Below are 26,177 nucleotides of genomic sequence, written 5' to 3'. Positions count from 1 at the left end.
GGCCTCAGGCGAAGCAATGCTGAAAATTCCTGCTTTCTATTTATATGTTTGGAAATGACATCACCAACCCAAAGAAACCCAAACATATAAACAGAAAGCATTGCTTCACCTGAGGCCCACTGAAGGTGTTACCTCGTATGGGTGATGAAACGTCTGGAAACTAACCTTCCAGCTCAGCGAGCTTTGGAATCTCAGATCGGGAAATGAAGTTGGAAACTAGCAGTGAGATACTTTCCAAAAGTAATGGCATTTCCATGCAATGTCCACATTCCCATGAGGGAAGAAGATCGCAATTTGAAGTTTGAGGTGACTGGGTGAGACTGAAATACTGGAACAGAATTACAGCTTCAGGATGATGCTGTGGAAACCAAGCTGCTGACCATAAAACAGGGACTGGACTGCGAATGGTGAGCCACAGGGGGCACCAGTGTGAGTGTGTTACAGGATCTTTCACACTGGGCAGTGCCATTGACCAGTCTCACAGGCTGGTTCGATGCCAACATTTGCCCTTGTGCGTTATTCTGCTGTAACTAGTGGAGTACCACAAAGGTCTCCACTCTGGCATCAGGCAAAGTACCAGACACCGGACTTTGTAGTCCTGAACTTAATTTTGCTTTCATCACATTTTGTGATTGTGGAGATAGTTTTAGAGTTCCATTAGATTCTGAAGGGAGTGTTTCAGTGCTGTGTTCGAATCTGAAGAGACCATTGTTTGGTGAATGGCCCCCTCTTCCTGCCTCTGACCACGACACCTTCAAGTTGACACAGTCTGTTATTCTTCCCTTTGAGGAGAACTGGGCTCCCACACTGAACCTGACCCTGCCAAGGCCATGATGCAGGACGCCTTCGCTTTGTAAAATGCTCTGCCCTCTGAGAGCCTCGACGGGCTGAATGGCCTATTCCTGCTCCTTGTTCCTATACCGCCCTGTGAGAGCCTCGACGGGCTGAATGGCCTTATCCTGCTCCTTGTTCCTATACTGCCCTGTCAGAGCCTCGAGGAATCCTGTCTCTTGTAATCGGGTCATCTCTCATTGTTCTGTATAAGACCTCCTTCCAAGTGGATGTGCCTGTGTCGATAATTACCTCAGATTACTTACACAAGTGTTGGCTCTATCAGAGAAAAGAGAGATATTGATGAGTAAAGTGTGAGGTAAAGGTGAATCAGCAACACACATTGTTTCATTGTTTCGGGCAGTTTATTTGATTGTAGGTGATACTGGAGGGTATTAGCCAAACCGCAGTTAGCATGGTAGACTTTTGGACTCACAAGCCCCTTCATTTGAATTTCTTCTGCACTTGTTTCAGAAACTGCTGTATTGAAGGAGCGTTACGGTCCAGAGCATTTATTAATTGCATACACTTCATCAGCTTCTCGTGGGCCTCATCGAACAGCTCCTTACCCACGTCACACTTGACTCGCTCCCGCCATTCCATGAGCTTCGGGTGTCCTTCCAGGGGGTCGAGTCCTGTTCCCACAGGCTGCAGGGAGAAGGGGAAGATAACAAAACTAAAAGCCAAAGTGTAGGCTGAGAGATTCGAAGGAGACACTTTAGCCGAGGAATCTACCAGCTAATGAGAATGAGAAATTCGCGAGTGACATACCCCAAATTAAATCAGTGGCCGAGGGTGAAATAGATTTGCCACCAGGTCCCCTTTCATGTTGGGAGCCAGTGCCCAGTGTCAGGTCTGTGAAACCAGACTGGGCTGGCTGGGCCAAAGAATGGATGGAAGTGGGTACTGCAGATGCTGGAGCTCAGAGTCCAGATTAGAGTGGTGCTGGGCAAGTCCAGCAGGTCAGGCAGCATCCGAGGAGCAGGAAAGAAGAATAGGCAAGAGGGGACAATTCATGGGCCCTGCCATTGTCCTTCCTGACACTTCATCTGTTCCAACCTTTTGAGTTTCCTCTGTTCAAATTTAAGAACCAAATTTCAGAATGAATTGTAGAGTCATAGAGATGTACAGCATGAAAACAGACCCTTCGGTCCAACCCGTCCATGCTGACCAGATATACCAACCCAATCTAGTCCCACCTGCCAGCACCCGGCCCATATCCTTCCAAACCCTTCCTATTCATATACCCATCCAAATGCCTCTTAAATGTTGCAATTGTACCAGCTTTCACCACTTTCTCTGGCAGCTCATTCCATACATACACTGCCCTCTGTGTGAAAAGTTTGCCTCATAGGTCTCTTTTATGTCTTTCCCCTCTCACCCTAAACCAATGCCCTCTAGTTCTGGACTCCCAGACTCCAGGGAAAAGACTTGACCTATTTACGCTATCCATGTCCTTCATAATTTTGTAAACCTCTATAAGGTCACCCCTCAGCCTCCGACACTCCAGGGAAAACAGCCCCAGCCTGTTCAGCCTCTCTCTGTAGCTGAAACCCTCCAACCTTGGCAACATCCTTGTAAATCTTTTCTGAACCCTTTCAAGTATCACAACATCTTTCTGATAGGAAGGAGACCAGAATTGCATGCAATATTCCAACAGTGGCCTAACCAATGTCCTGTACAGCCACAGTATGACCTCCCAACTCCTGTACTCAATACTCTGACCAATAAAGGAAAGCATACCAAATGCCTTCTTCACTGTTCTATCTACCTGCGACTCCACTTTCAAGGAGCTATGAATCTGCATTCCAAGGTGTCTTTGTTCAGCAACACTCCCTAGGACCTTGCCATTAGGTGTATAAGTCCTGCTAAGATTTGCTTTCCCAAAATACAACACCTCGCATTTATCTGAATTAAACTCCATCTGCTAGTTCTCAGCCCATTGGCCCATCTGATCCAGATCCTGTTGTAATCTGAGGTAACCCTCTTCGCTGTCCACTACACCTCCAATTTTGGTGTCATCTGCAAACTTACTCTTATACTCATACCTCTTATGCTCACATCCAAATCATTTATATAAATGACAAAAAGTAGAGGACCCAGCACCGATCCTTGTGGCACTCCACTGGTCACAGGCCTCCAGTCTGAAAAACAACCCTCCACCACCACCCTCTGTCTTCTACCTTTCAGCCAGTTTTGTATCCTAATGGCTAGTTCTATCTGTGTTCCGTGAGATCTAACCTTGCTAATCAGTCTCCCATATGGAAACCTGTCGATCGCCTTAATAAAGTCCATATAGATCACATCTACTGCTCTGCCCTCATCAATCCTCTTTGTTACTTCCTCAAAAACCTCAATCAAGTTTGAGAGACATGATCTCCCACACACAAAGCCATGTTGACTAATCAGTCCTTGCCTTTCCAAACACATGTACATCCTATCCCTCAGGATTCCCTCCAACAACTTGCCCACCACCGAGGTCAGGCTCTATAGTTCCCTGGCTTGTCCTTACCACCCTTCTTAAACAGTGCTACAACGTTTGCCAAACTCCAGTCTTCCGGCACCTCATCCGTGAATATCCATGACACAAAATATCTCAGCAAGAGGCCCAGCAATCACTTCTCTCACTTCCCACAGAGTTCTCGGTACACCTGATCAGGTCCTGGGGATTTATCCACCTTTAACCGTTTCAAGACAATCCAGCACTTCCTCCTCTGTAATATGGACATTTTTCAAGATGTCACCATCTATTTCCCTACAGTCTATATCTTCCATATCCTTTTCCACAGGAAATATTGATGCTAAATATTCATTTAGTATCTCCCCCATTTTCTGTGGCTTCACACAAAAGCCACCTTGCTGATCTTTGAGGGGCCCTATTCTCTCCCTAGTTTGCCTTTTATCCTTAATATATTTGTAAAAACCCTTGGATTCTCCTTAATTCTATTTGCCAAAGCTATCTCATGTCTCCGTTTTGCCCTCCTGATTTCCCTCTTAAGTGAACTCCTACTTCCTTTATACTCTTCTCGGGATTCACTCCACCTATCCTGTCTATACCTGACATATGCTTCCTTCTTTTTTTAACCAAACCCTCAATTTCTTTAGTCATCCAGCCCATCTTAATTCCTCTCAAACTTGGCGATCATATCTGCTATTACCACCCCCCCGCCAGCTCATTCCCGACACCTGTGTGACAACCTTTCCTTGCACATTGGCCATTCAGCCCATTGAGTCCACACCAACTGTCTGAACAGCATCACACCCAGAACCACCCCCTACCGTATCCTGTAGTGCTGAATTTCCCATGGTTAATCCACCTCGCCTGTATATCCCTGGACGCTATGGGCAATTTAGCATAGCCAACCCACTCATTTACGTATTGTGGGAGGAAACTGGAGCACCCGAAGGAAACCCAGGCAACACGGGAGAATGTGCAAACTCCACACAGTCAGATTGCCAAGGGGGGAATTGAACCTGGGTTACTGGCACTGTGAGGTATCAGTGCTAACCACTGAGCCAGTGTGCTGCCCTTCTGGTCAATGATAACCCCCTAGATGTTGATTATAGGGGATATAGTGATGGGAACACCATTGAATATACAGGGTGGTGGTTAGATTGTTCCTTATTGGAGATGGACAGTGCCTGGCATTTGTATACATGTATGCTACTTGCCACTTGTCAGCCCAAGCCTGGATATGGTCCAGGCCTTGATGAATTTGTGTTTGGACTGTTTAAAAGCTGAGGAGTGACAAATGGTGCTGAACATTGTGCAATATTCGTCAAACATCCCCACGTCTGACCTAATGATGGAGGGAAGGTCATTGATGAAGCAGCTGAAGATGGTTGGGCCTAAGACACTACCCTGAGGAACTCCTGCAGGGATGTCCTGGAGCTGACCTCCAAAAACCATGAGCACTCTCTACGGCCAGGTATGACCCCCAACTGTCCTCCCTGTGTATGATGGTGCCCACCTCCCTGAATCTGAAACCCATCTGTCTTGTACAGTCCTTCCAAACTCATACATACCCTCCATCGCTTTATACCTCTGGACTTAATAAAGAGTAGCACTCGGGGTAATCCACAGAGTTTTTGTTTCATTTTCCTTCCTGTAACTTATTCCATAGCACCTCAAAGTCTGATCACAGGATCTGAATATGACTAATTGTCATTTGAGCAAGATTTTGGAGCCAATGAAAAAGGAGAGGAAAGATTTGTAGGATGTGCTTATAATTCCATTTCTTGGAAAATGATCTCACAGCACCAGAGACCCGGGTTCAATTCCCGCCTCAGGTGACTGACTGTGTGGAGTTTGCACGTTCTCCCCCTGTCTGCGTGGGTTTCCTCCGGGTGCTCCGGTTTCCTCCCACAGTCCAAAGATGTGTGGGTCAGGTGAATTGGCCATGCTAAATTGCCAGTAGTGTTCGGTAAGGGGTATATGTAGGGGTGTGGGTGGGTTGCGCTTCGGCGGGTCGGTGTGGACTTGTTGGGCCGAAGGGCCTGTTTCCACACTGTAAGTAATCTAATCTAATCTAATCTATCCAATTGAATTAGTCTGTCGGTGGAATCACCTGATCAGCTGGAAGTGTGATCGAACCCAGTCCCGCTTCTCTCACCTGCATCAGTTCGACGAGAGCGACCAGGTCAGCCAGGGACACTTCCTGTCCTGCGATGTACGGTCTGTCCTGCAGGAAGGTGTCCTCAAAGATCTGGATGGCTGTTTGCAGATCCTGTACGGCCTCGTCCATTCTGTCCTTAGGCACTGGCTGCCCAGTTAAAACTGGCAACAGGCCCTGAGGGCAAACACATGAGGAGAGATCACCAGGTCAAGGTTCACTCACAGGAGGTCAACCACAGCCCTGAGGATCATGGCCAGAGCAGGGGCTGAACTCAAACACTGCAGTTGTGTTCTGGGAAGTTTCAAACTCACTTACATGTTGCCAGGCTCCTTGACAATGTAAATACTGAATATAACCCTCCATTTGACAAACTGGTAGCGCTATTTTTAATTTGGCAATATAAAACCTCCAGAGTTATTCAAGAATTTTATTGTAAAGTTATAGTTCATCACAAACATCAGTTTCCACCTTTCCCTCTGGATCCTCCCCCTTTCCAGATCCCCCTGGACAAGAAGCTGGTCCTTTTTTTATTCACCATAGAAACCCAACACCAAATTAACCAATCACACAAGTGAACAAATTAAAAACATTCCCCACAAAGGTTTACAAAATTCAGTAAGTGAGGGAACTAAATTGAAAAGGTGTTTATGTGTGGAGTGGGGAAAATAATGGCCTGGAGCTCTGCAGCACCTATCTATCCCAGAAGGCTTTGAGGCTACGATATGGTCCCTTTCCAAGGACACCAAACCAAAGACGTAACCATGGAAACGAGGCAGGCAAACAGAATTGGGATCCCCTCCACTTACCTACCTCCTGAGTAGGGGGGACTTGAAACAAGACTTTCCAGTCCAGGAGGTAGGGACATGAACACTGCACCATAAGAATGCCTCTTTAATGCAAAGACCAATGAGCTGTCATCTGCTCCCAGTCAGCTCTGAAGCTGTTGTAGCTAATATCTAAAAGGGACCTGCATATCTCATACTGACACCTGAATGATTAATGTGTGAGGGTCACTCTCTCTGGTCAGACTACCCTCTCTCACCAGCTGTACTCTCAACAACCAACAAACATTCCCTCCACTTCTACCCCCTCAAAGCACATGGCGTGTTTGCTCTCTTTGCTATCTTTCTCCTGTTTGGAAATTGCCATCTCCAAAGCTTAGTAAATGTTCTCCCTTACTTTCTTCATCCCCATAAAATCTTCGTTACCCCCATTAAATATCCCCCTATAATCCCCAATAACCATCTTGTCATCCCCATTGAACATCCCCTAATTGTCCCCAGTAAACATCCCCTTGTTGTCTTCAATGAACATTCCCCTGTATTCCCCCAAACAAATTCTCCCAACATTCCCTTGTTATCTCCAATAAACATCCCCCTGTAATCCTTAATAAATATCTCCTCGTCATCCCCATTAAGCAGTCCCCGATAATCCCCAATAAATATCCCACTGTCATCCCTAATAACCATCTACGCAACATCCCCAATAAATATCCCTCTGTAATTCCCAACAAACCTCCCCCTGTAATCCCCAATAAATATCCTCCTGTAATCCCCAATAAACATCCACTGTAATCCCCAATAAACATCCCCAGTAATCCCCAATAGCCACCCCTCTGTAATCCCCAATAACCAACCCCTGTAATCCCCAATAAACCCCCCCTGTAATCACCAATAACCATCCCCCGTAATCACCAATAACCAACCCCCATAATCCCCAATAAACACCCCCCTGTAATCACCAATAACCAACCCCCATAATCCCCAATAAACACCCCCCTGTAATCCCTAATAAACACCCCCTGTAATCCCCAATAATCATGTTCCTGTATTCCCCAAAAAACATTCCTTGTAATCCCCAATGAATATTTCCTTGTCATCCCTAATCAACACCCACACCATGTCCCTAATAAACATGTTCTCCTGTCCTCAATAAACAACCGCTGCTCCAATGAATGGCCCCCCCCCCTTTACAATAAACAAGTCTTCTCTCAGTTGGATAGCTCTTCCCTCCAATAGGCCATCTCCTGAACCTTTCCTTTATTGAATGTTCCTGCCCCAACGTCCAGGCTCTCTCTCTCGTAAACTGCCTCTTCCTGAAGGACCAACCCTGCCCTGCCAACAAATGGCACCAACCTCAGCGGTGGCCTCCTTCACCACTGACTTTGGGACAAAGAGTGAGGGTTTAAGGACTATGTTGAGAATGGAGAGAGAGAGAGTTGTGGACAGGTTTAGAGAATGGATTCGAGAGCTTAAAATTAAAGCTGCTGATGGCACTGTCACCTCTGGTAGGGTGTAGACACTCAGGACAGGGATGTCTGAGTAATAATGAAATGTGGGGAATAACTCCTGAGAGAGGAATGGAAATCTCACAGCTTTGTGAAAGCTGACTAAATCGATCCTGTCCAAGAATCAAAGCAAGAGAAGTAAGTGGCGTTACCCTGAACATGAAAATCCTGCATCCCTGATATCGAATGGTCATGTGCTGCCAGGCCAGATACTCATCCACTCGGGCACGCCTCTGGAGATCAGCTGGGTACCAGGGGTCGGGTGTCTTGTATTTACACGCCAGGTATTTGAGAATCGCCACACTTCAGGAGAGAATCAAAGAGACAGTCCGTTATCATCACTCTCTGTCAGTGTCACTCCCTGCCCCGGCGTCACTCTCCACATCCTACTCCTGGTCCACTCTGTGTCCCTGTCCACTTCTGCTGATCCAGCTCTACCTCAGAGTTCAGCATGGAGGCTGGAAATAAAGCTCAGATGGAGAGTTTCTTCAAAGTTTCTGTCAAGAGTTTTCTCAGGATTTCCAAGTGATTTCAATCCTGGAAAGCTCAACTCACTTGTCAAATCCTGTTCCCTACACCCCCTTCCCTTTAGTTTTTAATACCTCTGTTAAGTTGCTCCTTAATATTCTCTCATCTCAGATGAATCGCATCTTCCTTAAAATCAGAAGAATTAGAATAAGAGGAGGAAAACATTCAGCTCCTCCAGCCTACAGCATGAGCCTGTAAGATCAGAGCTGATCTGGTTGTGAATATAACTCCACCTTCCTGCTGATTCCCTACATCCCTTGTCTGAACCTTGAAGCTATTCACCAACCCAGTCTCCACTGTTGCCTGGGATGACAGCTCCAAAGATGAACAACCCTCTGAGACTAAATTCCTCTTCATCTCTATCTTAAATGGCTACACTGGTTTGAAAATGTCCGACCTAATTCTAGATGCATGCAAAAAGGGTAACAAGCTCTCTGCATTCACAATCTGATATGTTTCACTAAGATTACCTCTGATCTTCCAAACCCTAGTGAGTACAGAGTTGAAAACTGTGGTGCTAGAAAAGCGCAGCAAGTCAGGCAGCATCCGAGGAGCAGGAGAATCGACGTTTCGGGCATAAGCCCTTCTTCAGGAATGAGGAGGGTGTGCCAAGCGGGCTGAGATAAAAGGTGGGGGAGGGGGCCAATTTGGGGGAGGGGCGCTGGGAATACGATAGGTGGAAGGAGGTGAGGGTGAGGGTGATAGGCCGGAGAGGGGGTGTGGGCAGAGAGGTCGGGAAGAAGATTGCAGGTCAAGAGGACGGTGCTGAATCCACCCCCACCCCCCTCCACCTTTTATCTCAGCCTGCCTGGCACACCAATCTCATTCCTTAAGAAGGGCTTATGGCCGAAATGTTGAGTCTCCTGCTCCTCGGATGCTGCCTGGTCTGCTGCGCTTTTCCAACAGCACACACTTTTCAGCTCTGCTCTCCAGCATCTGCAGTCCTCACTTTCTTCTAGTGAGTACAGGCCCAACATGCTTAATCTTTTGTCACATAGCAGCTCCTTCAGCTTAGGAATTAGCCAACACTGCCACCAATGGAAGAGTATCCCTCCTAAGAAAGGAGCCTTAAATGTGTACACAGTATTCCAAATGTGGTCTCGCCAATACCCTATGCAGTTGTGACATGACTTTCTTACTTTTATACAATTACACCCTTACAAAAAGAGCCAAGCCACCATTTACTTTCCCAATTTATATTCTATACATTCATAGGATATGGGTGTCACTGGCTGGGGCAGCATTTTTGCCCGTCCCTAGTTGCCCTTGAGAAGGTGGTAGTGAACTGCCTTCAGGAACCGCTGCAGTCCACATGCAGGGAGGTCAACCCACAATGCTGGTCGATGGAAGTGGTCATGGGTTTGGAAGGTGGTGTCTCAGAATCTTTGGTGAATTACTGCAGTGCATCTTGTAGATGGTGCACACTTCTGCTACTTCGTGTCGGTGGAGGGGGGAGTGGATGCTTGTGGGTGTGGTGCCAATCAAGTGGGCTGCTTTGCCCTGGATACTGTCAAACTTCTTGAGTGTTACTGGAGCTGCACCCATCTAGGCAAGTGGGAAATATTCTATCACACTTCTGCCTTGTGTGTTGTAGATGGTGAACATACTTTGGGGAGTGGGGAGGTGAGTTACTCGCTGTACTGTTCTAGCCTCTGACCTGTTCTTATAGCCATCGTGTTTATGTGGTAAGTCCGGATGAGTTCCTGGTCAATGGTAACCCCACGTTGTTGATAATTGGGGAATCAATGATGTTGAAGTTATAGAAGACAGAAGGGAGTCTTGGTCCTAGAAGACAGGGGGTAATTGTGGAGGGGTGTTTTTCTGACTGGAGGTCTGTGCCCAGTGGTGTCCTGCAAGGATCAGTGCTGGGTCCTCTGTTGTTTGTAATTTATATATAAAGATTTGGACAAGAAAGTGGGTGGACTGAGTAGTAAGTTTGTTTGTGGATGAACATGAACATTGGTGAGGTTTGGAGTTGTGGATAGTGAGACAGCAGGATAAAAAATAGTTGGAAAGTTGGGTGGAGGAACGGCAGATGGAGTTTAATCCAGACAAGTGCAAAATGAGGTCAAATGCAAGATGAAAATAGACAGTAAATGGCAGAACCCTGAGGAGTATTAATATATGGAGGGACCTTGTGGTATAAGTTCACAGCTCCCTGAAGGTGATAACACAAATGGGCAAGATAATAAAGGTGTGCTGGCACTGATTATAAATGTGGCAAGTCATGTTGCAGCTGTATAAAATGTTGGTTTGGTCACATTTGGAATACGGTGTGCTGTTCTGGGCCCCACTTTACAGGAAGGACGTGAAGGCCTTGGCCAGGATGCTGCCTGAATTGGAGTATATTAGCAATAAGGAGAGCTTGGTCAGTCTTGGTTTGTTTTCACTAAAGCTTTGGAGGCTGTGGGCTGACCTGCTAGGAACTTATAAACCGATGAGAGGCACAGATAGTGTGTATAGTCAAAGCCTCTTGCCTAGGGTGAAATATCAAATACCTAGGGGGTGTAGGTTTAAAGTGAGGAGGGGGGGGAGTTTAAAGGGGGTGCATAAAGCAAGGTTTTATGCAGATGTGGTAGTCGCCTGGAATACACTGCCAGGGGAGGTGGTGGAAGCAGATATATGTGTGTGTGTGTGTGTGTGTGTGTGTGTGTGTGTATGTATATATATATATATATATATATATGCATTTATATACATGAACAGGCAGGGAAGAGAGGAATACAGACCATGTGCAGGCCAGTGGGATGAGATGAGAATGGCACCATGGTCAGCATTGACAGGATGGGCTGAAGGACCTGCTCCTGTGCTGGACTGTGCTATGTTTGATGCTCATTGCATGTTAAAGGACTCTGGTTACATTGTCTCTTATTGAAGATGGTTTTTAGCTGGCAGTTGTAAGGCACTAATGTTTCTTGCCACTCTTCAGTCAAACCTGGATATTGTCCTGGTCTTGCTGCTTTTCGACAAGGATTTAGTTCAGTATTTGGGAGTCCTCAATGGTGTTGAACCGTGTGCAATCATCAGCAATATGCTCACCTCTGATCTTATGAAGGAAGATCGTTACTTATGGAGAAATTACTTATTTCGAGGAGTTATGAATCTGTGGAATTCAATAGCTTTTCGTGCGATGGATGCTAGGACAATCAGTAAAGGAGCTAGACAGATTCTTAATTAATAATGGGTGGAAGGGATATGGAGGACAAACAGGGAAGTTGAGTTGAAGCCAAGGTGAGATCAGCCATGATCATATCAAATGGTAGGTCAGGCTTGAGGGGCTGAATGGCCTATTTCCACTCCTATTTCTTGTATTCTTATGAAGGTCATAGATAAGGATGCTGTGGATGCTTGGGCCAAGGATTATATCACTAGGATCACCACGCTACCGTCTATATTTCATGTACAAAGATATCCAAATCCCTCTGTATTGCAGCACTCTAAATTTGGATCAGGCTCTTGCCTCTGAAAGAGTCTGGGCTTAAGTCCCACCCTGGGGTTCCAGCACATCAATCAGGGCGAACACATGCTTCTGCTACCTTAGAAACTGGATCCAATTGAACCCATTATTAGCCTCAATCCTCAACCCAGAAATTATTTTAAATCATTATACGAGCTCTATCAACATTATTAGCTACAAAATAAAAATTGAAGGAACTACAGTTGCTGTAGAGTTCTGAGGAAGGGTCAGCAGACCCAAATGGTCTCTCTTCCCAGTTACTGCCAGACATCCTGAGCTTTTCCAGCAACTTCTGTTTTGTCCCTAAAGTGCCCTCACTTCCAACTAATTTCCAGACTAAACAGAGATATCTTGCATCAACCGTGATTACATTGAATTCGGTGGGTAAATAGTTATTCTTGCTCCCCCTTGATCAGATGGGCCGATGGGCTGAGAAGTGGCAGATGGAGTTTAATTCAGATAAATGCGAGGTGCTGCATTTTGGGAAAGCAAATCTTAGCTGGACGTATACACTTAATGGTAAGGTCCTAGGGAGTGTTGCTGAACAAAGAGACCTTGGAGTGCAGGTTCATAGCACCTTGAAAGTGGAGTCACAGGTAGATAGGATAGTGAAGAAGGTGTTTGGTATGCTTTCCTTTCTTGGTCAGAGTATTGAATAAAGGAGTTGGGAGGTCATGTTGCGGCTGTACAGGATAATGGTTAGGTGACATTTGGAATACTGTGTTCAATTCTGGTCTCCCTGTTATAGAAAAGATGTTGCAAAACTTGAAAGGGTTCAGAAAAGATTTATAAGAATGTTGCCGAGGTTTGAAGGTTTGTGCTATCGGGAGAGGCTGAGTAGGCTGGGGCTATTTTTCGTGGAGCGTGGAGGTTGGGGGGTGACCTTATAGAGGTTTTGAAAATCCTGAGGAGTATGGATAGAAAAAATAGCCAAAGTCTTTTCCCTAGGTTAGGGAGGTCCAAAACTAGAGGGCACAGGTTTAAAGTGCGAGGGGAAAGATTTAAAAGAGATCTAAGGAGCAACTTTTCCACACAGAGGGTGGTACGTGTATGGAATGAGCTGCCAGAGGAAGTGGCGGAGGCTGGTACAATTACAGCATTTAAAGAGCATCTGGATGAATACATGAATAGGAAGGGTTTGGAGGGATATGGGTCAAATGCTGGCAAATGGGGCTAGATTAATTTAGGTATATCTGGTCAGAATGGACAATTTGGAGTGAAGGGTCTGTTTCTGTGCTGTATGACACTATGCTCCGATGTGTCTAATATATTTTCACTGGGTATATTACAGCAAAGGAAACTCCCCAGAATTAATCACTCTCTGTAGATAGAATCTCTCATTTTTAGTTCTAGAGAAATTTTGAGATCTGAGGTATAAAGTGTGAGTTTGTAAATCCTGGATTAGATTACAGTCATGGTTACAATATTATACAGTGTAACATGATTTTGGAAATAAATGTAAAAGTATTCAAATCCCACTCGAGATAATGTGAGGTAACAAAGCTACTTAAACACGTAGAATACTCAAACAAAAAGCAGGAGTTGATAGAGCGCGAGACAGGGGCAGCCGGGAAGGTACATTTGAATATAAAATATTACCTTGTGAAATGCTGGAGTGAAGGATGAAGACGACTCAGGCGACTGACTGTGTGGAGTTTGCACGTTCTCCCTGTGTCTGCGTGGGTTTCCTCCGGGTGCTCCGGTTTCCTCCCACAGTCCAAAGATGTGCAGGTCAGGTGAATTGGCCATGCTAAATTGCCCGTAGTATTAGGTAAGGGGTATGGGTGGGTTGTGCTTCGGCGGGTCGGTGTGGACTTGTTGGGCCGAAGGGCCTGTTTCCACACTGTAAGTAATCTAATTTAATCTAATGTAAGGAGTGGACGCCAACATGGGGACTGCTGGGTAAGTGAACAAATATATTCGGGCAGGGGCTAATACAGAAACACTACACGTGTCTTGCCTCCCACCCATCTCCCTCTTATAACCAAATTTTAAAAATCCCAATTTGGATGGTTGGTAAGGTTTCTTCCATTCTCTTTTGGCAAACTAGAGCAGATGGGATAGAAGCAAGGGTAGTTGCATGCTCCTCTTGCAGGATGTGGGAGGTAAAGGTCACCACTCGTGTCACTGCTGACTTCACCTGGGAGAAATGCAGGTGGAGGGAACTTGTGCCTGGAGTTGGAGGAGGTAGGGGAGGTCCTTAATGAACACTTCAGTATTCACTCCCGAGAGGGACCTTGTCATTTGTGAGGACAGCGTGAAACGGCCTGATATGCTTGAACAGGTTGATGTTAAGAGGGAAGTTATGCTGGAAATTTTGAAAAACGTAAGGATAGATAGGTCCTCTGGGCCAGGCGGGATAACCCCTAGGTTTCTACAGGAAGTGAGGGAAGGGATTGCTGCGCCTTTGGCGATGATGTCTGCATCCTCACTGTCCACTGAAGTAGTGCCAGATGATTGGAAGGTGGCAAATGTTATTCCCTTGTTCAAAAAGGGAATAAGGATAACCCTGGGAATTACTGACCAGTCAATCTTACGTTGATGGTGGGCAAATTACTGGAGAAGATACTGAGAGACAGGATTTATGATTATCTGGAAAAGCATAGTTTGATTAGAGATAAGTCAGCATGGCTCTGAGAGGAGTAGGTCATCCCTCACAAGCCTTATGGAACTCTTTGAAGATGTGACGTAACACACTGATGAAGGTAGAGCACTGGATGTGGTGTATATGGATTTTAGCAAGGTGTTTGATAAGGTTCCCAATGGTGGGCTCATTCAGAAAGGAAGGAGGTTTGGGATAGAAGGAAATTTGGCTGTCTCGATACAGAATTGGCTGACCCATAGAAGACAAAAGGTAGTGGTAGATGGAAAGTATTCAGCCTGGAGCTCTGGGGTCTGTTTTGGGTCCTCTGCTGTTTGTGATTTTTATAAATGACTTGGGTGAGGAAGCGGCAGGGTGTGTTAGTAAGTTTGCCGATGACACAAACGATTGGTGGAGTTGTGGATGGTGTGGAGGGCTGTTGTAGGTTGCAACGGGACATTGACAGGATGCAGAGCTGGGCTGAGAAGTGGCAGATGGAGTTCAAGTTGGAAAAGTGTAAAGTGATTCACTTTGGAAGGTCAAGTTTGAATGCAGGATACAGGGTTGAAGGCAGGATTCTTGGCAGTGTGGAGGAACAGAGGGATCTTGGGGTCCATGTCCATAGATCTCTCAAAGTTGCCGCCCAAGTTGGTAGGGTTGTTAAGAACACGCATAGTGTGTTGGCTATCGTTAGCAGGGGATTGAGATTAAGAGCCGTGAGATTATGCTGCAGCTCTATAAGGCCCTGGTCAACCAAACTTGAAATGCTGTATTCTGTTCTAGTCGCCTCATTAGAAGAAGGATTTTGAAACTGTGGACAGGGTGCAGACCTGAAGAAGGGCTTATGCCCGAAACGTCGATTCTCCTACTCCTTGGATGCTGCCTGGCCTGCTGTGTTTTTCCAGCACCACATTTTTCAACTGCAGAGGAGATTTGCCAGGATGCTGCTTGGATTGAAGGGCATGTCTTATGAAGAAAGTTTGAGGGAGCTAGGGCTTTTCTCATTGGAGAGAAGAAAGATGACAGGCATAGATAGAGTGGATAGTCAGAGACGTTTCCCCAGGGCAGAAATGGCTATCACAAGGGGGCATGATTTTAAGGAGATTGGAGGAAGGTTTAGGGGAGATATCAGATGAAGGTTCTTTTCACAGAGAGTGGTGGGTGCGTGGAATGCACTGCCAGTAGTGGTAGATACATTAGGGACATTTAAGACATTTATTGACTCTCGGATAGGCACATGGATGATAGTAAAATGAAGGGGATGTAGGTTAGTTTGATCATAGAGTTGGATAAAAGGTCAGCATAACATCGAGGGCCGAAGGGCCTGTACTGTGCTGTACTGTTCCATGTTCTAAAACATCCTAAGGTTGTACTGACAAAATAAAAAATAGATCATTGTTTTCCTCTCATCTCTGCTTTGAAAAGATGTTATCTAAGACCCCTACCCTCTACTGGGCCAGCAATAGCCAGGTCTGACCTCAAGGTCCATACATTTAAACAAACCTCTCTTGTTTTGGGAATAGTTTTACTGTTGAGTTTTGTTGTGTAAGATCCTTTTCAGATTAATTCAATATTTGTGTTTTTCAGTGTGTCTCTTGGCTCACAGCAAACAAGTTCAAGGCTGTAAAAGGGTTTCACTTTGCTTTTGGCAAAGGTTCAAATTTTGCATTGATTGTGTTAAATCATCAGACAGTCCACATCAGAGCGAAGGGAGTCTTGTGGCCTTGGAAATGCTATTCAGAAAAGGTCTACTCGTCTCATTTTTGGGTTGAAGGGCTTATCTTGTTTGCACCATTTGGACAGGTTGGGCTGTGCTCATTGAAGTTTAGAAGAGTGAGAGGTGATCCTATTGGTAAGATGTTGGTGAGGCCACATGTAGAGTACTGTGTGCTGTTCTGGTCACCCTACTGTAGAAAGGAGATTATTAAACTAGAAAGGCTGCAGAAAAAAATCACTGGGATGCTACCTGGACTGGAAGATTTGAGTTATAAGGAGAGGCTGGATAGGCTGGGAGTTTTTCACCTGGAGAGTGGAATTGTGAAAATAGATAAGTCCCCTGGGCAGGATGGGATTTATCCTCAGATTCTCTGGAAATCTAGGGAGGAGATTGCAGAGCCTTTGATCTTTGTCTTCATTGTCTACAGGAATAGTACCAGAAGACTGGAGGGTAGCAAATGTTGTCCCCTTGTTTAAGAAGGGGAGTCAAGACAGACCAGTGAGCCTTACTTCCATTGTGGCTCAGTGGTTAGTCCTGGTGCCCCACAGCGCCAGGGACCTGGGTTTGATTCCCACCTCGGACGACTGTCTGTGTGGGGTTTGTACATTCTCCCTGTGTCAGCATGGGTTTGCTCCGGGTGCTCCGGTTTCCTCCCACAGTCCAAAGATGTACAGGTTAAGCGGATTGGCCATGTTAAATTGTCCTTAGTGTTAGATGCATCAATCAGGGGTAAATATAGTGTAGGGGAATGAGTCTGGGTGGGTTCCTCTTCGGAGGGTTGGTGTAGACTTGTTGGGCCGAAGGGCCTGTTCCCATACTATAGGGAATCTAATTTAAAGTGTTGGCAAAGGTTATAAGAGATGGCCTTTATTTATCATCATCTGGAAAGGAATAAGTTGATTAGGGATAGTCAACATGGTTTTGTGAAGGGTAGGTGGTGCCTCACAAACCTTATTGAGTTCTTTGAGAAGGTAACCAAGCAGGTGGATTTCAGTAAGGGGTTTGATAAGGTTCCTCATGGAAGGCTATTGCAGAAGATACAGAGGCATGGGATTGAGGGTGATTTAGCGGTCTGGATCAGAAATTGGTGAGCTGAAAGAAGCTGGTGGTTGTTGATGGGAAATGTTCACCCTGGAGTTCAGTTAATAGTGATGTGCTGCAGGGATCTGTTTTCAGGCCACTGCTGTTTATCATTTTCATTAATGACCTGGATGAGGGCGTAGAAGGATGGGTTAGTAAACTTGCAGATGATACTAAGTTCGATGGAGTTGTGGATAGTGATGAAGGATGTTGCAGGTTACAGCGGGACATAGATAAGCTGCAGAGCGGGGCTGAGAGGTGGCAAATGGAGTTCAATGTGGAAAAGTGTGAGGTGATTCACTTTGGAAGGAGTAACAGTAATACAGAGTACTGGGCTAATGGTAAGATTTTTGGTAGTGTAAATGAGCAGAGAGATCTTGGTGTCCTTGTCCATGGATCCTTGAAAGTTGCCACCCAGGTTGATAGGGTTATTAAGAAAGCATACGGTGTACTGGCTTTTATTGGTAGCGGGATTGAGTTTCGGAGCCACGAGGTCATGTTACAGCTATACAAATCTCTGGTGAGGCTGCACTTGGAGTATTATGTACAGTTCTGGTCACCGCATTATAAGAAGGATGTGGAAGCTTTGGAAAGGGTGCAGAGATTTACCGGATGTTGCCTGGTATGCAGAGAAGATCTTCTGAGGAATTTGAAGCTGTTTTCGTTCGAGAGAAGAAGGTTGAGAGGTGACTTATTTGAGACATACAGTATAATCAGAGGGTTAGATAGGGTGGACAGAGAGAGCCTTTTTCCTCGGATGATGATAGCTAGCACAAGGGGACATAGCTTTAAATTGAGGGTGATAGAAATAGGACAGATGTCAGAGGTAGTTTCTTTACTCAGAGTAGTAGGAGTGTGGAATGCCTTGCCTGCAACAGTAGTAGACACCAACTTTAAGGGCATTTAAATGGTCATTGGATAAACATATAGATGAAAATGGAATAGTGTAGGTTAGATGGACTTTTACATTGGTTTCACAGGTCGACAACATCGAGGGCTGAAGGGCCTGGAATGCGATGTAATGTTCTATGAGACTGAGAGGTGACCTTATAGAGGTCTATAAAATTATGAGAGGCATAGCTAAGGTAGATAGCCAACAGTTTTTTTCCCTGTGAAAAGGAGTATAAAACTAGAGAACATTGGTTTAAGATTAGAGGACAGAGATACAAAAAGTCCAGGGGGACAATTTTTTGTCATACAGAATGTGGTGAGAATCTGGAACAGGCTGTCAGAGGTACTGGTGAAGCAAGTGCAATTTTGTCATTTAAGAAATACTTGGTTAGGTACACGGCTGGGATAGGTGTGGAGGGATATGGACCAGGCAAATGGGACTAGATTAATTGTGAACACTGGGCAGTGTGGACATGTTGGCCACAGGGCCTGTTTCCACGCTGTAAACCTCTGTGACTATGACTATGACTCTATTGATTCTGAGGTGACTTGACAAAATGGATGCTTTGCCTCTAAGCCAAATGGCAGATACATTGATGTCAGAAGCAGCTCCTGTGCAAGGAGCTCAGAGGTCCATGTTGTAGCAGAAACAATTGGAGGTAATGTAGCTTGTCAGAGAGGATAGAATTAGGGCATACCAATTAAAAACAGATATTTAAGACAGAGGTTAAGAGACTCTTTCACTCAGAGGGTCATGGGTCTGCTGAAATTCCTTCCCAAGCATGGAGGAGGCTGGGTCATAGAGATGTACAGCACAGAAACAGACCCTTCAGTCCACCTTGTTCATGCTGACCAGGTATCCTAAAGTAATCTAATCCTATAATCTAGTCAAAGGTTATCAAGGTGAGGCAGGAAAGTGAGCCATGGTCAGATCAGCCATGAGGTTACTGAATGTCAGAGCAAGCTCCAACGATGAATGGCATCCTGCTGTTTCCAGTGATTATGTTTTTTATGTCCTTCACGCCCTCAGTTTTTGTGATACAATAAGTAACAAAAGAATTCTCTCTCCCATCAGCCACAAATCCCACACCTGGCTTAGAACAGCGTTTGTTCTAATCATAGAAGCATGGCCTCACCTCTCTCCCAAGGTGAAGTCTCCATCCTTGAGCGCTGGCACCAGTCTGAGGGGATTCACTTTGCCAAAGTCCTCACTGTACTGCTGACCTGCAGACAACACAAGACCACAGGAAACAGGAGCAGATGGTGTACCATTTTCAAGCCTCCTCTGCCATTTAATACAATCATGGCTGGTCTTTCATATCCTTCTCTCAGTTTCCCCTGTCAATTCATTCCCAAAGACCTGTTGGCCTTTAGAATGATATACTCAGTGACTGAACAACCACAGCTCTCTCGTGTAGAAAATCCCAAAGACATTCCTTTGAGTAAAGAAATTTCTCCTCATTTCAGTTTTGTCGATGACTAGCCACTTATTCTGACACTGACGTGACTCTGTAGCCAGGGGGAAGACCCTCCAGGCACCTGTCCTATAACTTTCAGAAGAACATTCCACTCCATTCGCCCCAGTCTTGTCACCTCTCCTGCCACACTCCTTTACAGTACTCAACCCAAAATAATATCAGAGCTTAAAAATGTGTTGCTGGAAAAGCGCAGCAGGTCAGGCAGCATCAAAAGAACAGGAGAATCAACGTTTCAGGCATAAGCCCTTCTTCAGGAATGCTTATGCCCGAAATGTCGATTCTCCTGTTCCTTGGATGCTGCCTGACCTCTGTGCTTTTCCAGCAACACTTTTTTAAGCTCTGATCTCCAGCATCTGCAGTCCTCACTTTCTCCCAAAATAATGTCAGTAAATGTACAAACTCAATTCGCACATTCAAACAAATGAAACAGATTACACATAGTTAAAGACCAACTACTGAAAATCTACATCGGTATCCATTGGCTTCCCTTATCTTCCCAACTAGAGAAAATATTTTAAAACTAACAGATTCATTAAATCCCATTTCCCTTTCATAATCTATGTTGGTTGCTTTCATAAACTTATGATGACTTTCTCAATGTTCTGTTGCTACATTTATTCAACAGAAAATAAATATTTCTCACTACTGATGCCAGGCCTAACTACCGGGTTTCTCTCTCTCTTCTTTCTTGAGTGATGAGAGTACATTAACAATCTATCAATCAATGAGAATCTGAGAAATTCTGTGTTAAATTCCCAAAATTTGGTTTGTGAAGGCTAGAACAGATGCCAATTTTTATGCGTGTTTCTGATTATTTCTTTACAAAGTTACATAGGCTTGCACCTCCATCCCAATGACTACAATATTAGCGTCAACTTAAAGCAGCAGGAGTGAATCCCAAGCTAATAGCCACCATTCCCGTACAACTGAACACAAGTCATTTATAGACACCATTCTGCAAGATTTCAAGCCAATGTTAATTTTTGGTTCCATTAATTTCTCAAGTACTAATTTTTAAACTAAATCTTTCTTCAGTTTTCTCATTCTTGCTAGGCTCTTTGTGCCTCTATGTTTCAGCATGATTTATGTCATCCACTGTGAAGTCGAAGACAAGAAATTATCTTGAATTTCCTTATTCTCCTTATCACTTCACTAGTTTCGGCTTTGATAGACTCATGTTCATTTTCATGAACTGAACAATTACGGTTTACTGCTCTGGTAGCAGAGTGGTAATGTCTCTACCTCTGGGCCAGCAGGCCTGAGTTGAAGTCCCATCTACTTCAAAGGTGTGTGAACAATATCCCTAAACAGGTTGATTAGAAAATGTCCTCTCTTCTGATTTACATCTCTGTGGAAATCTTCACAATTGGTTCTGTTTCTTTATAGTCTACTCGCAATCTTCTCTGTTATCTGTGTTCACTGAACTATAACCCCTCCCCAATAATCTACAGAGTTATTGCTCTTGCAGACATTATGAGCATTTACATTTACATGAACACTATCTTTGACTCGTTTACAAACTCTTAAAAGCCATAGTTAAACAACATACTTGATAGTTTCTGTGTCTTAAGGAAACGTATACTTGTTGCAAGTGATGTCTTGTTTCAAAATAGTGGCCATGATCTGACTACCATTGCATTTCTTTTATTCACTGACGGGATATGAGCATTGTTGGTTGCCCTTGAGAAGGTGGGAGTGAGCTACCTTCTTGAGCCGCTGCAGTCCATGTGCTGCAGAGAGACCCACAATGGCATTAAAGGGGGAATTCACAATTTTGACCCAATGCCATTGAATGAACAGTGATATATTTCCAAGTCAGGATGGTGATGGCTTGGAGGGGAACTTGCAGGGGGTGGTGTTCCCATGTATCTGCTGCCCTTCTCTTTTTAATGGAAGTGCCCATGGGTTTGGAAGGTGCTGTGTAAGGATTTTTGGCAAATATTTGCAGTGCATCTTGTACAGAGTACACACTCTGGCTGCTGAGGGACAGTGGTGGAGAGACCAGATGTTTATGAGTGTGGTGCCAATCAAATGGGTTGCATTGTCCAGGATAGTTTCAAGCTTTTGGAGCCATACCATTCAGGCAAGCGAGGACCTTTCTCTCATACTCCTGATTTGTGCCATGTAGATGATGGAGGCTTTGGGGAGTCGAGAGGTGTGTTACTTGCTGCAGTATTCCCAGCCTCTGACCTGCTGCCGAGGCTATTGTATTTATGTGGTGACTCCAGTCAAGTTTTGAGTAAATGGTAGCCCCTAGGATGTTGATTGTGTGGTGTTCAGTGATTGAAACACCATTGAAGGTCACATGTCTTATTGGAGGTCGTCATTGTCTGCCATTTTGTGTGGTGTGAATGTTACTTGCCACTTGTCAGCCCAAGCCTGGATATCGTCCAGATCTTGTTGCATTTGAACAATGACTGCTTCAGTGTCTGAGGACTCGTGAATCATGCTGAACATTGTGCAATCGCCAGCAAACATCCCCATTTCCAACTTTACAATGGAGGGAAGATGAAGCAGCTGGTATAATGTGCAAACGGGGCCCTCTTGTGACACAGTGGTAATGTCCCTACCCCTGGACTGAGAGGGTCCAGGTTTAAATCCCCACCTGCTCTAGAGGTGTCTAATAACATTTCTGAACAGACTGATTAGGAAAAATAGGTCAAATATTTATAAAATGCAAACAGGCTATGCTGGAAGCACTGAGCAGGTCCAGTCAAATGTAATACTCTTTCACAGCTGGAATGGTGGGGATTTCCAAGTCTGCAATATTTTGCTTTTATTATCATCTCTTTTAATGTAGTTTCCCAATCTGCCTTAGCTAACTCGCTCTCATGCCCATGCAGGCTTTGTTCAGATTTAAGATCTAGTTTTGGATTTACAAAATCTCTTTCGGACTTGATATGTAATTCCTCCATATAGTTGTCACTCTTTCAGGAAAACCCTTTTGCCACTAGGTTCTTAATGAATCTTGGTCATTGCACAATATGACATCCAAAATAACCTCTTTCCTATTTGATTCCTCAATTTCTGATCTGGAAAGCCATTGTGCATTCATTCCATGAACTCATCTTGCACATTATTACCACAACTTTGGTTTGCTCAGTCATGATGAAGATTAAGTACCCCTTGATTGCTCTATTTCCGTTATTGTGTGCCTCTCCAATTTCTTGACCTAAACTGTCTTACAATATAAACACTGTTATGGGGGAATGGCTTTAAATCATCCTCACTAAACCCCTTGTTCCTTCTTAGCCCCATCCAGACTAATTCTCCTTGATTTTCTCAGTTAAATTCTTTTCTCTCCTCATCCCACTCTTTAACATAGCTACCCCCACCACCATCCCTACTCCACCAACCACCATATTTTCTCAAAGTGAATAATCCTTGAACAGATAGACCATAGTGGCTCATCACCACCTCCTCCAATGCAACTTGGGATGGCAATAAATGGCCCAGCCAGTGACATCCACAACTTTGAAAGAATAAAAAACACAATCCTGCAATATTTGGGTCCAACTTTGAACACTTGGTAATTGGAATGCCTTAAAGGAATTAGATTAAATTTATTAATTTCTATCAGTTCTTTAATTCATCTAATTTCCTGTGAATACTTTGTACATAACACCTTACACTTGACTTTACTAATTTCCCTGATGTCACCTTCATCATTAATGTTTGTTACTCACTCTGTCCCTTCCTGATCTGTCCTATTTTTACCCAATATTCTGCTCCATTTCTCTTGCTGCTTTCCAATTTCATGAATTCTCTCACCTCCTTCACCAGTTTGAAGCCCTAGCTACTGCCCTGATTATTTGATTTCCCAGTACACCGGCCTCAGAATGCCTTCTGTAAAGTTTGTCCCAGTGGAAGGAACTCCAGTTTATCTCCAGTGCCCCTGCCAGTCACCCATGCACAGAAACCTCTGCCTTCCCAAACATTCTCTCAGCCACATATTTAAATTTTAGTTTATCCCTGTGCCAATTAATGCATGGCTTTAGCAGCAAATATGTGTTATTGCATTGGCCATGTTTCTAATGAATGCCAACACCAGGAGAAATGAGTGCACACAGGGACACAGTGTCATGCCTCACTAATGTCACTGGCTCTATGTGCACAAACTCCAGGGACTATTTTGTCAGGCAATTCAAAGCTAAGGTGGAGGAGTGTGTGTGGAGGGGGAGGCAGGAGCATGGGGTGTGTTTGAGGGATGTGAGTGGAGGGAATGGGGAGAAATGGGTGCAGGATGCAGGGAGGGAGTTGTGGTGAGCGCACTGCAATGAGATCCATCCTTGTCACTAATCAGATTAGTGACACCAGTACTGCTCACATTCCAGTGAAAGAAGTCCCAGCCTATCCAATCTCTCTCCATAACTCAAACCCTCCATTCCCAGCAACATCTTGGAAAACCTTTTCTCAACCCTCTCCTTCCTATAACAGGACAACTGGAACTGGACTCAGTCCTTCAGAAGAAGTCTCATCAATGTCCCGTTCAGCCTCAGCAAGATGTCCCAACTCCAATACTCAAAGTTTCAGCAATGAAGGCAAGTATGCTAAACACCTTTTTAACCATCCTGCCTCCATGTGATGCAGACTTTATGTACCTGAACCCTGAGATCTCTCTACTCTACAACACTACCCAAGTTCTACCCATGTATGAACCATAACAACTGATTCCTCTGAAGGAGGACCAGGAGAGGGTGGTGTGCTTACTCTAGAACTCGACAGTGGTGACATAAACCTTGGAGCTCCCAGATACAACTGCATCTCCCTCAATATACCTCAATCAACCAAACCCACACTTCTTTCCAATGCCTACCACTTGGATGTTTCTCACACCACAGTCCATGGTCAGTTCGCTCACCTTCCCCTGCAACCGCAAGAAATGCAAAACTTGCGCCCACTTCCCCCCTCACTTCCCTCCAAGGCCCCAAGGGATCCTTCCATATCCGCCACAAATTCACCTGCACCTCCACACACATCATTTACTGCATCCACTGCACCCGATGTGGCCTCCTCTATATTGGGGAGACAGGCCGCCTACTTGCGAAATATTTCAGGGAACACCTCTGGGACGCCCGGACCAACCAACCCAACCACCCCGTGGCTCCAACACTTCAACTCCCCCTCCCACTCCACCAAGGACATGCAGGTCCTTGGACTCCTCCATCGCCAGACCATAGCAACACGACGGCTGGAGGAAGAGCGCCTCATCTTCCACCTAGGAACCCTCCAACCACAAGGGATGAACCTAGATTTCTCCAGTTTCCTCATTTCCCCTCCCCCCACCTTGTCTCAGTCCCAACCCTCGAACTCAGCACCGCCCTCCTAACCTTCCTAATCTTCTTCCTGACCTCTCCGCCCCCACCCCACTCCGACCTATCACCCTCACCTCGACCTCCTTCCACCTATCGCATTTCCAACGCCCCTCCCCCAAGTCCCTCCTCCCTACCTTTTATCTTAACCTGCTGGATACACTTTCCTCATTCCTGAAGAAGGGTTCATGCCCGAAACGTCGATTCTCCTGCTCCTTGGATGCTGCCTGACCTGCTGCGCATTTCCAGCAACACATTTTCAGCTCAGTTCACTCATCTGCCTACACTTCTTGTTTTCATTTGACATGTGACAGGACATCAAAGCATCTGTCAACAAGAATGGCCCTTTTTACCCACTCGACCACTGACAGGAAACAAAACCAATGCAAAACAGAACTTTCTGTTGATCAGATATGAGACTTTATGGAATGATTCCATGCCTATATGGTCAAGGGCTTGAGGGATGGGAAACAAGAGAGGGAGAGAGTAGAAGAGATGGGAGAGATAGAAGAGGAGAGATGATAGAGGGAGAATGTGAAGAGAAGGGAAGAAAGAAAGGAAGGAGAAGACAGTGGAGAGGAGGAGGAGGCATAGGCAGGAGATAGGAAAGAAAAGGTGAGGGACAAGAAAGAGAGAGAGAGAGAGAGAAAGAGTGAGGACTGGGAGGGGGTGGAGAGGCAAGAGAGGAGACAAGTAGGGAAGAGAGGGATGAGGAGAAGGAAACCAAAAGAGGGTAGGGGAGGCGGTGGAGGAATTAAAGGGAAGAGGAGACAGGGAAGATGTTAGGTGAGGAGGGGAGCAGGAAGGCAGAGAGAGAATATTGGAAGGGCAAGAGGGAGGAAAATGAATAAGCGTAAAAGATCAAATTGCGGAAAAAGTTTAGGAGATGGTCGTGCCAACTGGGCACTGGCATTCTGCCAATCCTTACCTAGTGACAGATCGACCTCCTTAAACTCAAACACAATGTTATTCTTCTTGGCGAAAATGTAGACAGCTCGGCAGGGCTGTGAGTTCAGATCCAAGTACAGCTCCAGGCCCATGCTGCTCCTTCCAGACTTTGCAGAATAACAAGACTGGAGGAATCAGCAGCTCAGTCTTTGTCTGATCTCAAACCAATCCCTCCCCCAGTTCCCACAAACACACAGCACGCACATACTTGCTCCAACGTGGAAATCAACAAAACTCCCTGTGACTTGCCAGAGCCAATAGCACACACAGGATGAGGAAAAGTAATCACATTACTTAAAAACACACCAGCTGATCATGTATTGTTTCCATGCATGTTCTAAGCTGTGCGGAACTGCGAGTGAAATTCCTAGCGCCAGGAATCTGCTCCAAACCAGATGGACGACACAACAGCAGCTCTCTGCTTAAAGAATTACTCAAATTTAACATTAAC

The 26,177-nt window shown here is 45.2% G+C and overlaps 1 protein-coding gene across 1 annotated transcript; it reads right to left on the bottom strand.

Annotated features, from left to right (window-relative positions):
• Positions 1–1,174: 1,174 nt before the first annotated feature.
• LOC132827218 (glutathione S-transferase theta-1-like) lies at positions 1,175–25,944 on the bottom strand. The gene is made up of 5 exons (XM_060843830.1): positions 25,707–25,944; positions 19,125–19,212; positions 7,887–8,037; positions 5,445–5,621; positions 1,175–1,479 (listed from the first exon to the last, which is right to left on the bottom strand). Exons 1-5 carry the CDS (start codon positions 25,816–25,818, stop codon positions 1,276–1,278), a joined length of 732 nt encoding a protein of 243 aa, XP_060699813.1. The 5' UTR covers positions 25,819–25,944; the 3' UTR covers positions 1,175–1,275.
• Between the last annotated feature and the right edge of the window lie 233 nt (positions 25,945–26,177).

This window comes from Hemiscyllium ocellatum, chromosome 24, assembly GCF_020745735.1.
Source record: "Hemiscyllium ocellatum isolate sHemOce1 chromosome 24, sHemOce1.pat.X.cur, whole genome shotgun sequence".
Classification (NCBI taxonomy): domain Eukaryota; kingdom Metazoa; phylum Chordata; class Chondrichthyes; order Orectolobiformes; family Hemiscylliidae; genus Hemiscyllium; species Hemiscyllium ocellatum.
The sequence above is the reverse complement of the archived record's forward strand: the minus strand, read 5'-3'. Positions and strand labels throughout refer to the sequence as shown.